General features: G+C 40.7%; 1 protein-coding gene across 1 annotated transcript; it reads right to left on the bottom strand.

Moving 5' to 3' along the window:
- Positions 1-1287: 1287 nt before the first annotated feature.
- Positions 1288-12729, bottom strand: trhra (thyrotropin-releasing hormone receptor a; the record flags this gene model as incomplete). Its single annotated transcript, XM_079240715.1, has 2 exons — positions 1288-1728; positions 11923-12729. 2 exons carry the CDS (start codon positions 12727-12729, stop codon positions 1288-1290), a joined length of 1248 nt encoding a protein of 415 aa, XP_079096841.1.
- Between the last annotated feature and the right edge of the window lie 597 nt (positions 12730-13326).

The raw sequence follows: 13326 nt of genomic DNA, 5'->3' as shown, positions 1-13326 counted from the left end.
TCCCTCAATCAGTTTTAAGATCAAGTCATTGTGCCAAAAGATGCTAAATTTACATATTCACAGAAGCCCACTCTTGTGCTTTGTTAAATACACTGCTGATGGTTGAGTCTAGAAGAAAATGACCAAACTCCTCACACAATCTGTAAGCAACTAAGCCTAACCGTAACAGCAAGTTAACCTGTGCCTAGCATTGGCTGGAGAAATTAAGGTTGGTTGATTGACTGTTTTCGGTCAGGAGCAAGTTTCAAAAAATCGATGTGAGCCTTGATGCACATTTTCCCAGCAGAGCATCAAATTTTACAAATAAGACAAGCAGAATGACTCACTTCACCTGTGTGTGGTGCCTGATCGATGCACATGTGCAGGAGTGACTCAGTAACTATAGCAGTTCCAAAGACCCGGGCAGCCATGTTATTGGTCACCTTCAAAATTTAGATCCAATAATTCATGGATCAAATGACAATTCCTGGGGCGAATATCCAGCCTTGTACTTGGTAAATGCATTGCCGTGTTCACAAGCCGCAGCTGCAGATTTAGTGTCTACTGTTTGTTGTTGAGTAGGTAGTGCAGAGTGGCAGTTGAGAGCTTTTTGCTGTAAACATATGCCTACGCTGGCTGAAAGGGAGCTACGAGTGGAGTGAGAGTGAACAAGCAGTTACATTTCAAACTGTGCAGCTTATCAGTGGATTCATTCGAATGTGATATAAACAGGGTCCCAGTCTGAAAATATCCACTGCGTGGACATCATGACATATTATTTCTAGAAATTTATGAAGCTGTTTACCATGAAGAGGGAGATAAGGTGAGGAAACAGTCTGCTTTGAGTCAAATCAATCATGCAAACTGTAGAATAAACTTTGACAAACCGCTTTCATGCATGTTTATCCTGTGAAGGTAAAATTTACACAAATGCCGACTCTGCAGTGTCATAACTTCGAGATGCATTACTTCCCGTATTCCTTATTAATGATTCCTGTTTAGTCCTTAAAATACATACAAGTAGAGATTTTCTCTGCAAACACGGGAATCGCTGCTGTACATTTGTATCAGTAAACTGGACTTTTGGTGATTTGTGATCTCACTCTTTTTGTGCAAAACATTTTAAGCCTACAGCACAAGGCGGCACATTTCCTAACGGACTTTTGACAAATCAAATATTTACAAGAGGAAACATATTGGAAAATGAAATCAGACATCTCTGCACACTGTTTAATTAAAGAGGACTGAATTCCTACCAAAGCTGTCAGAATTTCTGATTTCCATTTAAAGTGCAAAGTTTGTGTGAAGTCAGGCTTTAAGATCTCTGCCAGACAGGGTCGGCTGCTCGTACAGCATTTTTTTGGCACTTGGGAGGATGCTGGCAGGTAGGTATTGATCAGTGGGTGAATGCAGCTTGTCTATTTCTGTTGTGAAATGGTCTGGGCTCTCCCCATTGGACATCTCCTTGATGACGCTGTAGGTAAGCGCCACGCTGTAGGACACAGGTTTCTCTGCACGCTGAGGACCACAGTGACACAACTTCTTAAAAGCAGTGCGGAATTTCTGGGACATGGCATTGTAGATGACTGGATTGATCGCACTGTTTAGATAGATGCAGAGACGACAGAAGAGCAGGAACCAGGTGTCCAGGTAGGCTTTGTCCAGGAAAGAGTTGACCACCACTAAGGTCCGATACGGCATCCAAAGCAAGGCGAAGAGGATCACCACCACAGCGAGCATCTTCGTCACCTGATAAAAATCAATCAGACGTTAAAAATTTCAGGTGATTATATCACAAGCAATAACAGTATTCGCAATTTCAGTGTGTTTTGAGGTGTGCATGAGCCACAGTACAACGCTCTGGCTTCGCCACCAGCACCAGGAGTCATGTCATATCCATGGTCATGCATGGTGGAAGTTATTTCTCAAACAGAGGCTGAATACATTATATTTTGTATTGAACATGTTCAGGTGATCATTTGTCTTTTATTTATGTCATTTCCTCATTTTGGAAAAACAAACATGTCTCTAGAGCTAAAACATTCACTCACACAACCAGGGCTATGACTGTTTTTCTCTGTTTACATTAAACCGCTTCCACAATAGTCAGGAAAGAATATCTCCATGAAATTTACTGGAGAGAGGGAAAATTGTCTCTTATGACTTGCCACAGTGCACAGTTTTCCCTCTACAAGCATTATTTTTCATCTAAATGTAGGACTGCCTGACAATGTGACTCTCTAAGCGCTCAGACTTGCATGTTCATTTTCCCCAAAGACTTCATAGACATCAAGTACAAAATGAAAACAATATTTTCAGAAGACTCCAAAACAGTCTTCTTTAACATGCATGTGCCTTCAGTTTCCTTTTCTTTTCTTTTCTTTCTTGTAATATATAATAGTACTGTGTGTGGAAAGAGTTGTGATGCTCACAGTGCCAAAACTGTTATGATCAGTTTTGTATTTTCTATAGTTTGATTCAAACGAATATAGTTGACCGAAGTGTTGCACACACTCACCGGCCTCTTCATTACATCTGTTCAAAAACTTTTTAGCACAAACAGCTAATAAACCAGTCACACTTCAGCAAATTTATACATTTAAACATGTAAAGATGTTGAATATGAGTTGCTGAAGTTAAAACTTCAGAATGAGGGAAAAAAAAAAATAGAATAAAAGTTAAATATGAAATGGTTGATAGTCTGAGCATTTCAGAAAATGATGATCTACTGGGATTTTCACACACTGCAATCTCTGGTTGATGATCTGAAGAAGAGAAAATATCCATCATGCAGCCGTTGCCTGGATGAAGATGTCTTGATGTCAAAGAATGAGTAGACTGGTTGAAGATGATAAAGACAACAGGAACACCTGGTTTCAACCAAAGTATGCAGATCACTATCTTTGAATTTGAAACACCTCCAACCTTGAAGCAGGTGGTCTACAGCAGCAGAAGACCACACCTGGTGCCACTCCAGTGAGCTAAGAACAGGAAACTGAGGCTACAATTCACACAGACTCACCAGAACTGTTACCTAATCTGATGAGTCTATTTCAGCTGCAACATCAGGATCAACGTTCAGCGGAAACGACATGAAAACATGGATCCATCAGTGGTTAAGGCTGCTCGGGGTGTAATGGTGTGATATTTTCTTGGCACACTTTGGTCCCTTTAGTACCAACATGACATGGTTCAACCAGCACAGCCTACCAGAGTATTGCTGCTGACCATGTCCATCCATTTATGAGCACAGTGTAGCATCTTCTGATGGAAACTTCCAGCAGGATGATGCACCATGTCACAAAGCTCACATCATCTCCGGCTGCTCTCTTCAACTCTCTTCACTGTCCTCCAACGGCCTCCACAGTCACCAGATCTCAGTTGAACAGAGCAGCTTTGGGATGTGGTGGAATGGGAGATTCTCATCATGGATGTGCAGAAACTGTTTGATGCTGTCATGTCAGTATGGAACCGTTTAGGAATGTTAAATCTATGCCATGAAGACATAAAGCAGTTCTGCAAGCAACAGGGACCCCAACTGGAACTTACAATGTGTAAAGTGGCCATCGAGTGTTACCATGGCAACTTGTTCTGGTATTTACAAACACTTTATAGATTTAGTTTAAATGTTAGAGCAGATAGAAAAAAGGACTCTTATCACTACTTAAGAATTCTCCTCATTGATGCAGGCTGAGATTTTTACATTAAACATGATTTATTTTTATGTTTTTATGCAACAATTTAAATGAAATTGAACTTGTCTCTGGTATTAACGGTTTACATATTTTTCATATCAGTAAAAGGTACATTGTTTCTCCTCTAAATATACATTTGCATGGTTTGCAGCCCAGGTTGTATTTCACATGCGGGTTTCCCAGGAAAAATTATGTTGTATGTAAGCAATACGGCATGTCACTTTATCTCCATGACTTTCACCATCACCAACATTTCCTCCTGCTTTTCACGAATAGAAGTTATCTGATGAAACATCTGGTGTTTTTTGTGAAAGAGGTACAGGAAGACAATCCCTTATTAAGCCAGTTTTTCACCAGCTGTAGTCATTCAGCAGCAATGCTTCCACTTTTAATAGGGAGAAAGAGCACGAGCAGCAGACAGGCTGAGCTTTTGGATGAGCTAAAGTCAAAAGGTTGCATAATCCAAACTATCTGAGCTCTGGAAGTAAGAAAATTGTATTTATATCACACTTTTTGAGAGCAAATGTGACAAAGGTATTTACGGAAAAAAAAAACAAAAAAAAAAAAAACAAAGTGAAACCCTGAACAAAAAAAATTAAAAAACAATATAGACGCTTGTAGATTTGATAAAATCATTATATAAAATTAACAAAAATCATAAAAATGATAATTTAATAATGTAAAAATAAGTAGGTTTTAAGTTTTGCGGCAACAATCTGAAACCCACAGTTGCCTTCGGTTCTTCATCATGGGACAACCAAACCCTGTGCTGAGCCGGCCGCATAGCTCTATACACAACAACTAAAATTTTAAATACAATTCTCGGTTTGTTGGGCACCAATTCTTAAACTGAGCCACAAACCCCAAAGACAACATGTTGGTGTTCACGGCCCCCACCTCTGCGTCATGACAGAGTGATCATGTAATAAATCAATCTGGTCATTTTGCGGCTACTCTCTTAAACTAAGGCTGGAAAACCAGTCAGAAACTTCATAAATAATGAGCATAAAAGGGTTTTTGCTGGATTTGGTTTACCGCTGTGATACAGTAACCAGATAAGGCCAAATTCAGGCTTTTTAACATGGTGTGTGTATTAACTTTGTTAATTTGTTAAAAAAAAATAAGGTTCCGATGTCACAGATTTATCGCTGCATCAATGCTTGTCAAAATGGATAAAAACTTTAAATGTATTCAATGAATGTAGGGTGGATATTTTTTACAAATACATGGCAACTCCCTGAAATGATCTCACGACCTCCCACAGTTTGACAACCATTCAAACTGGGTGGACAGTCAACGTAAGGAAGGCAAAACTGGAGTGATATGAGCACTTTGTGTTTTGGTCAGGAGTCTGGCAGCTGCATTCTGAAGCACCAGCTCAGTTCAGAGATGACCTGCTCAGTTCTGTAGGGAGAATGAATGAATGATCATTTCCATCACCAGTGACGCAGCAGCTGGTCTCACCTTTATATGCAGCATGAAATCTAATTTTTTTTTAAAAAAGCCAAGCTCAGTAAGACGACAGATGCAGTTCTGATATATTTTTTGACAAAAGACTTCTCAGGGACAAAATCCTGGACTGTATAAGGCAGCAGTAACCTCCCGGTGTACAGGGGATCATAGCAGCTATGTTTAGATATGCATGGTCTCACTGAGGTTTCTGTAAAGCTGATTTAAAAACCAGTGAATTTAGAATAGGAGACTTTGCCAGACTAAACATTAAGCTTTCTGCTTTCCTTAAAGCTGACCTGGTATGTTTAAGAGGGCAAATAACACTCTGATAAGCTGGAGAGGACTTATATCTTTGTATATTTTACCTCCCTCGTGTAAGGAGGTTTTTGGGAGACTTTTCTAATGTATTGCAGACTTTTGCACTTTTACTTGAATCTTAATTATAACAATTTGTTCTGTGATGGATTTTTTTGCTTCTTTCGAGTTTTGCTCTTGTTGGATTTCTCCTTTTTCCAGTCTGCTTCTGTCTGCTTTTCTCAGTTCAAGCTGTCTTTAAGTTCAGGTGGAGCCTTCTGCATGTTTATCTTCTATAGTTTATCCCCTGCTGCATTTTGTTGGTTTTACTTTCTGCTCCTCTGTTACACCCAGTTCATAGAAGCTGATTACCTCACCTGCTTCGTATTTGTCGTATTTCTAATGAAGTTTATAGTGTTGCTACACTATCGCTCTTATTCCCCATCAACATCACACACCATGATGTCGCTGCTCGTGAAGGTGGGCTAGCAGCATAAGGGAAAGTGTTTACGTTCAGTTATTGTTGTCAACTGGCTTAAGTGAGGCCTGCACTACAAAGTGGAATTAACTCGAGCACCAATCTGTACGCACCAACTAACATTTTTTTTTTTTACCTGTCCTGATGATGTAATTACCCCACGCAAACTCTTGTTTGAGAGAGACTAACTACAAAGTCCTGATGCATTTATAAAAAATTATATTATTCTGTAAACATTTTTAATAAAAAATTAACCGGGGGTGCATTTGAGCTCTAATGACTTACACCTCAACAACTAAACTAAACTGCATTTAACCTAATTTTGCCACATACATTATGCTTTAATGAATTCCACAGCGTAAATGTGAAGTAGGCCGACCATTTTGTTTCTTACCGAGAGACATTAACACACAACCATGAGTACTGGCTGCAAAGCACGCACACATGACATAAAATGTTCTTATTCTCACTAGGGTGTCATGATGTGGAGTTTGTGTTGTCTTTTTTGTTCCGGTTTCCTGTTTCATTTTGGCGTTTCCCTTGTTTAGTTCTGCCATGTCTTGTTTCCTGTTTACCTTCCGTTCGTTAGTTCACTTGATTTCAATTAGTCCATTCATTCAGTTCACCTGTGTCTTGTTCTGTTTCTGTTTGTATTTATACCGCTTGGTTTCTGTTCTCAGTGCTGGCTCATTGTCTGAAATGTCTCCGTCCTGTCTTCCGTTCAGTTTCTTTTGAGGATTAAAACTTGTTCCTGCATCTGGCCGGCCTCCTGCCTCTCTGTCCTGCAACTGGGTCCCCAGTGGTACAGACCCAGTACACAGAGACAGCTGGAAACTGGATTTAAATTGTAAGAGTGTCAGGAAAACCTGAGAAACTGGCATATTTACATTTTCATAATGTTCAGAATTTGGCCTTTATTTGCTGAATTTGCTTGAATAAATTGCTGCTTACAAACAAACTACTGAGTGAAATTAAATAAAGAGTTATTTGGGAGCCAAAAGAAATGACTTCTCAGGGTGCATTCACATCAGGATAGTCCACTAGACTCAGTACAATTGGGGACTCAGCTCAGTTGTAGGGGGGGTGTATCCATGCGCACTGATATCGTGTTCAAAATGCACTTTGGTCAAACAAGCCAAACCATAAGAATAATGTATCCCTATTACCACCAAAGGTGGCGCTGCACTAGTATTTAGCAAAACAGAGGACAAGAACCAAATGAAGAAAAAAGACCTGTGAATATCATAGACCGTATATGAAAGATGGACAACGCCTTCGGCGGTTAAAAGTGAAGCCTATGTAGAAGTGCATAAAATTGCAGTTCCCCCTTCATCCACTAGGGGCTCCATAACAGAGCGAATCCCCATAGACTTACACGTTAAAAAGACCAACTTCACTGCAGAAATAAACATGTTTACAGCCTGGTTCAAAAATCCATTTTTGGTTTAATAGCTCAGGTTTACCTTCATGACAACTGTGGGGGGAGTGAATTTTTTTCTAACTCGCCCATTTAAAAGTAATTTAATCTCGAAGTTCGGCATATTTAGGGGCGTGTCCTTTTGATTGACAGGTACTAATCTCCCGCTTCAAGTAAGAAGAATGCAGAACAACCGCGGCTTTTAGCCGGTTAACAAAGTGACTTAGCTTTAGCCCGCTTACCTCCGTTAGCTGGTTAGCTCCTGTTATCTCTGGGTTAGCTCAGTTAGCTCTTAGCTACAGGCAGCCCGGAGTTCGCTTGATGTCAATTAGCCACCATGACGCTCACAGACCCCCTGTCAGCTCCACCTCTTTGACCATATTTGTATTTTCCACGTGAGACGTCGCGCATGCCCCTATCAAGATGGCGATGGTGGGAACCGCCCACTGAGCTTCAATTCAGCTCTTCAGAAACCTATGGGTGACGTAACGGAGGCTCCGTCCATCTCTATATACAGTCTATGGTATATATATATATATATATATATATATATATATATATATATAAACACATATAGACTGTATATAGAGATGGACGTAGCCTCCGTTACGTCACCCATAGGTATATGTATATATATATACTGCTAGATACATTTGCTGCCGTGACTGCCATGCTGACCATCTACATGTGCTTTCTTTCAAGAGGGGAATTGAAAGACGATTTTCTGCATTTTGATTTACTCCTTAATCCTCCTAATACTTTCCTGTTAGTTCGTTCTTATTTGACATGCTACGAAACCGCCTCCCAACATTTACACAGACAAGAGGTTCAACATAGCTAATTAACTTTGCTTAAGCAAGAGTTGCATAATTACATTGGGGAATAAAACCTTTGAATGTCACAGACTGAAAAGACTTCAAGCATCCCTGAGGTGGTAGAAAAACTGTTCATTAATTGGTAATTGTGCCACATGATGCAGTATTAATAGAAAACTGTGAGCAAGGAGCAGATTTGAGTTGTTCTGTTTTATTCCGTTTTTCCTGGATTAATTGATCTGCATTAAAAAGTTGAGAACTTTGTCAGCCTTGAACACATTTAGCACCACCCATGCCTTGCAGGTGTAATTTGCCCCCAAATGTATGATGTGCTCCTTAAAAAGACATTACACTGATGCTCTGATGACACTCTCAAATATGGCCACAAGCACATGTAGATGTGGGTTCATCTTTTCCACCACAGCTAGCGTGCCAGCATGGCATTTAACATTGATTTAGTGTGTAGCTGCACAGAACACACACACAATTACTTGACTTTAGAGCACACAGCAGGCTCTAAATAGTTCATGATGTGCTTAAGCAACATAAAGAAAGAGGCAAATGATTCAGTGTCACTCAGTCTGTGTCTCTGCTGATGACACTGTTTGTTGTTCCATAGGAGTGCCAAACCTGAATATCCGCGTCTCACATGGAGTTTATCTCTGGGAACTGGAAAAGGCAAAAACATGTGAGAGGAAAAAAAGGCTGTAAAGGTTTCGTAAGGCCAAAATTAACATGTACCCAGCCAGAAGGCTTTCCGACAACAAATGCTGACACAATTTCAATGCGAGTCTTAAAAGCAGCCCTTTGTAATCCTTGTAGTCATTGTTTATTCACCATGCTGCTTAAGTGAATTTCTGGTGTCCTGATAAAATTTACATGCACAAGCTAAGAAAGTTGTTATTTTATCATATAACAGCTTGGTTAAAATATATGTGAATAATGGGTATGGCATTAAATATTATCCATATTTAGGCTGCATCATCTTTAATGCACCCAGGTGAATGATATCTGACTGGAGAGGGAGCACCGCCAGTGACCTGCAGCTGCGTCCTCCTTACTTCTCGACCTTTAAGTAACTCGGTAACAAAGATGAGATGGATGGAGCATAAATGCTGAACAGAAACATGAGACTGGCTGTTTGTCTGTGCGCGTTAGTCAAACTGATGGAGAAAAGAGCCAAAAGCCTGTTTGAGTTGGGGTTAACTGATTTGACAATCCAACAAAGCATGAATCTGCCTCAGGGGGACCCCACCCCCCCCTCCCACCATTCCACGGAGGCGTCTTCTCTAATCTGATAAACAAACGTCTCCCGCCCCTATCTACCTGAAATGGCACAGTTTGTCTTTCGCTTCTGGACTATTTAACTTGACTTTAAACAGAGTAAAAGAGCTGTTTGTGTGGTACTTCTCTCTTTGTTACAAAATGAAGATAATTCAACAGGGTCACATACTGGTTAGTTTCATGTGTTAAGAGAGAGAAAACAAGATAAAACCGAGTTTTTACTGACTGTTCTAAACAGAAAGATGTTTCAAGACAGGATACATTTTCTGCTTTGGTATTAAAGGGGTGAATTACTTCTCTTCCACTGGGGAAAAACTGAATTCTTGGGGGGGTTTGCACTCCACTACACTCATGACAGTGACTGGGCGCTGGCAGGACTTGTAGTCTGCTGAATGTCAAAAAGCAAGTTGGCAGAAAGATTTTCAGTAAAATTTCTAGAAGGAAATATTAACAGTTGAGGCTGAATTTAGCCTTCACTAAGAGTTAAATTTAACCCTTTCCACCTAGGAGGTCCCTGGACTGGCAGCATTTTTAGAATGTTGCAGAGTGTGTGACCCCGACAGCAAAGAAGCCGAATACTATTACGATGACTAAAATAGACGGGGCTTTGGTGGGGTTAGAGTTTTGACCAACATCGCTGTTTACCAACTGATTGCTGTTTTTAACTTATTTATTTACCATTTTGATCAGGAGGAAAAATCACATTTTTTTTCTGTTATGTTTCCAATCTCACTTTGGCCTGTTGATCCGGATAAGGGGACTTATTGTATTTGAAGATTCCCCAGGTGTGTCTTATCCTGTGGAGGGAAAGGCGAATCGTTTTGCTGTGGAGCTGTTACCTACTGGATTTCTGGAAGTTTTTTGAGATGGAAAGTTTAAAAAATATATTACAGAAGGCTTAAAGGATTTATGTTGTGTTTGGGTTTTCTTCTCCCAGAAGGCCTGGGTGTTTTTTTTTTTTTTTTTTTTTATTATTATACTCAGACAGAGCAGAGCCGTTTTATGCTTCACAACTTTTCCTATTTTTGTCATACCATACATTTAGATGTTTATATCTAAGATTCAGCACTAAGCTCAAGTTCCGAACTACCATCATATTTCTATGATTTGTTTCCAGGCTTTTAGTAATCATATAAACATGTTACCTGTTCCCCAGGTTTTTCCTTTACACAACCAAGCATAGTTACAGGAATAGAATAGAATAGAATAGAATAGAATAGAATAGAATAGAATCTAGAGATGTCACAACAAGAGTGAATTGTCTTTCTCCCACAGTGCCATTAAAAACATAAAATACAAATATAAGCTTTAAAAGAGCAAAATAACTGAACATGAATGAGAGACTAGAACAAACATAAAAGCACCTTCACACACACACAGTCGCACAAGCATGCGTCCACACACTGTCTATTGCCACATGAGGTATGGTAAATTGCAAGTTAGATTGTTAAGTTGAAATCCAGACACATCTCAGCATTGTGCACTACTTCATAATAGATACAAAGATGAGGTGAGGTCAAAGGAAGTGGCAGACCTCTGAAAAATATACAAAAACTGTATCTGAAAATGAGGAAGAGTTGATAGATGTGAAAGCATCCCATTAAGACCCGAGAAATGCGCCTAGACCTTCATTTGATCCATGTTCACTGAAGCCTCATCAGAGATGGTCTCCATGGAAGAGTCAAAGACAAGGAGTAGTTCTTAATCCATGGAAGCAAGAGAAGCACACCTGATGACACAAACTGGACTGCAGGTCAACTGACTTATAATTCCTCCCAAGAGCGTGGCCCTGAACATTATCAAAGCAGTGTGGACTCATCTCTACAGAGACTGGACTAAAAAGGCCTCGAGAACTAGTCCTGAAAGCTGCTTTAAAAAATTACAAGAATGTTTCTCCAAGAGGGTTCAGACTGAATAACAACTGTGATCAAATCAAATTCAGTCTTTAGCTTTTAGAATAGCAAAAACTCTGTTTGCTTTACTGTACAAAAGATTTCCTGGAAATAAATTAAGACAAAATGTAGCACGGCTTAGAATTTTACACGGTACCTTAAATCAGAAAAAAATCACTTTGGATTTCTGCTGAAAAATATCCATAAAGGGAAAATGTTATGGGGTTTAATTAATCCCAGATACCTGCTAGATGAACATGTTGTTGTCTGGGTTGCTTCTCCTATAAAAACTAAGACAGATTTTTATAAAAAGATCTGGAAAAATATTAAAATAAAAGGAGGTTTGACCTACTCTGAATTACTCTGTATTTAACAACAGCAAAATACAGCAACATCTTAACAATGACAGTCAAATTATGAACCACCCAATACATGGTAAAGTTTTATTGAATACCTCTGGTTGTGATGATGAGAAAGAATGGAAGACAAGCAGGGAAGCTGCAGCTGACAGATTGTTTCTAATTGGAGGGAAATGAAATCCTCACAACTGACCAGTTCACTCCCCCCTCCACACATCACACACAAAGTGAATGTTGATGAACAAACATAAGCCCACCTGTCTGCGGGAGGCAGCCGTGGTGCTGCTGGAGGAGCTGGTGCTGATCATCCTTCCTCCCTGACTCATCTCCCTCTTCCACTTCTTGCTGCCGCTCTTTGGATCTGAAGGCAGCGGGTTGAGGAAAAGTATCCTGGCGATCAGTCCGTACAAAACCGTCGCCAGCATGAGCGGCAGCACGTAAAACACCGTGAAATCCGTGAAGTAAATGGGGAGGTAGTGACTCCTGGACACTTTGTAGGCGCAGGTCAGCAGCACCACGTTGTCGTACACCAAGTTTTTGGTGTCAGAGAGGAAGAGCCACATGACGCAGTAGACCGAAGTGAGCGTCCACACCAGCAGGATGATCTTCTTCGCCCTGGTTAAAGTGCACAAGAACTGCGCTTTGATGGGGTGGCAGATGGCGATGTAGCGCTCCACCGTGAACGCGGTGATGGAGCACGAGGACGCGTTTATCCCGAGGTATTGGAAATAAGTGATCCCCAAGCAGCCGGCGTAGCCGTACACCCACTGTCCGCGCAGGGCGTCCGTGATGTTGGGCAGCCCGGCGGCCGTAAGGACCATCAGGTCGGCGGCCGCCAGGCTCACCAAGTAACAGTTAGTGGGAGTCCGCATGTGTTTGGTGGTCAGGACCACCAGTATGACCATCATGTTGCCCACGATCCCTGCCCCGCATATGAGGGTTACCAAAAACACGCTAACCACTTTGTATTCAACAGAGTAGTCAGTCCAAACACCCAGGGTCTGGTTGTCCTGTAGCGACGTGTCATTCTCCATAGTCAGGTTATCCATGGTGAGGTTTTCCATAACGACAGAGAGACTGGAGCTCTGTGCACTTAAAAAAATATTCTGTGCACTGAAAGACAAAATATCAACAAATTAGTGTAAAAAATCTTAGATAGAAGCAAAGCATGATAAGTCCAACAAGAGCCCCCCTGTATGTAGAACACAAAACTGCCTCATTTCATCCACAAATGATCCAACCAAAGTGACTTTTTTCTCTCCATGGAGGCGAGCACCTTTATCATCCGAAGTCAACTAATGAAACTACAAGAAGAGTTGCATGCAGCCATAAACAGAAAGGAATTTGGGTTGGAAGTTTGCAGACGGAGAATAGGATGTGTTGCAGGCAGCTCCGCGCCCTCTTGTCTCTCTGGCCAAACGCGGATGACTGAGCGCTTCCTGCAGAGAGTCTCAGCTCCCCAGAGACGCACGGTGACGCACTGTAACTTCTAACTTCTCTTGCCAGGGATTCCACTTCAGACACGTCACACAAATTATGGACGAAGTGGCTTTTAGAAAAAACAGTAGGTTTTATTTAAACCTTTATTTATTTATTTATTTATTTTTTTTTTTTTTTACCAACAATTTGAAATGAACCAAAGCCACAACAGCGGAAAAGGA

The sequence above is a fragment of the Telmatherina bonti genome (assembly GCF_933228915.1).
Source record: "Telmatherina bonti genome assembly, chromosome: 5".
NCBI lineage: Eukaryota > Metazoa > Chordata > Actinopteri > Atheriniformes > Telmatherinidae > Telmatherina > Telmatherina bonti.
This window is presented reverse-complemented; position numbering and strand designations above follow the sequence as displayed.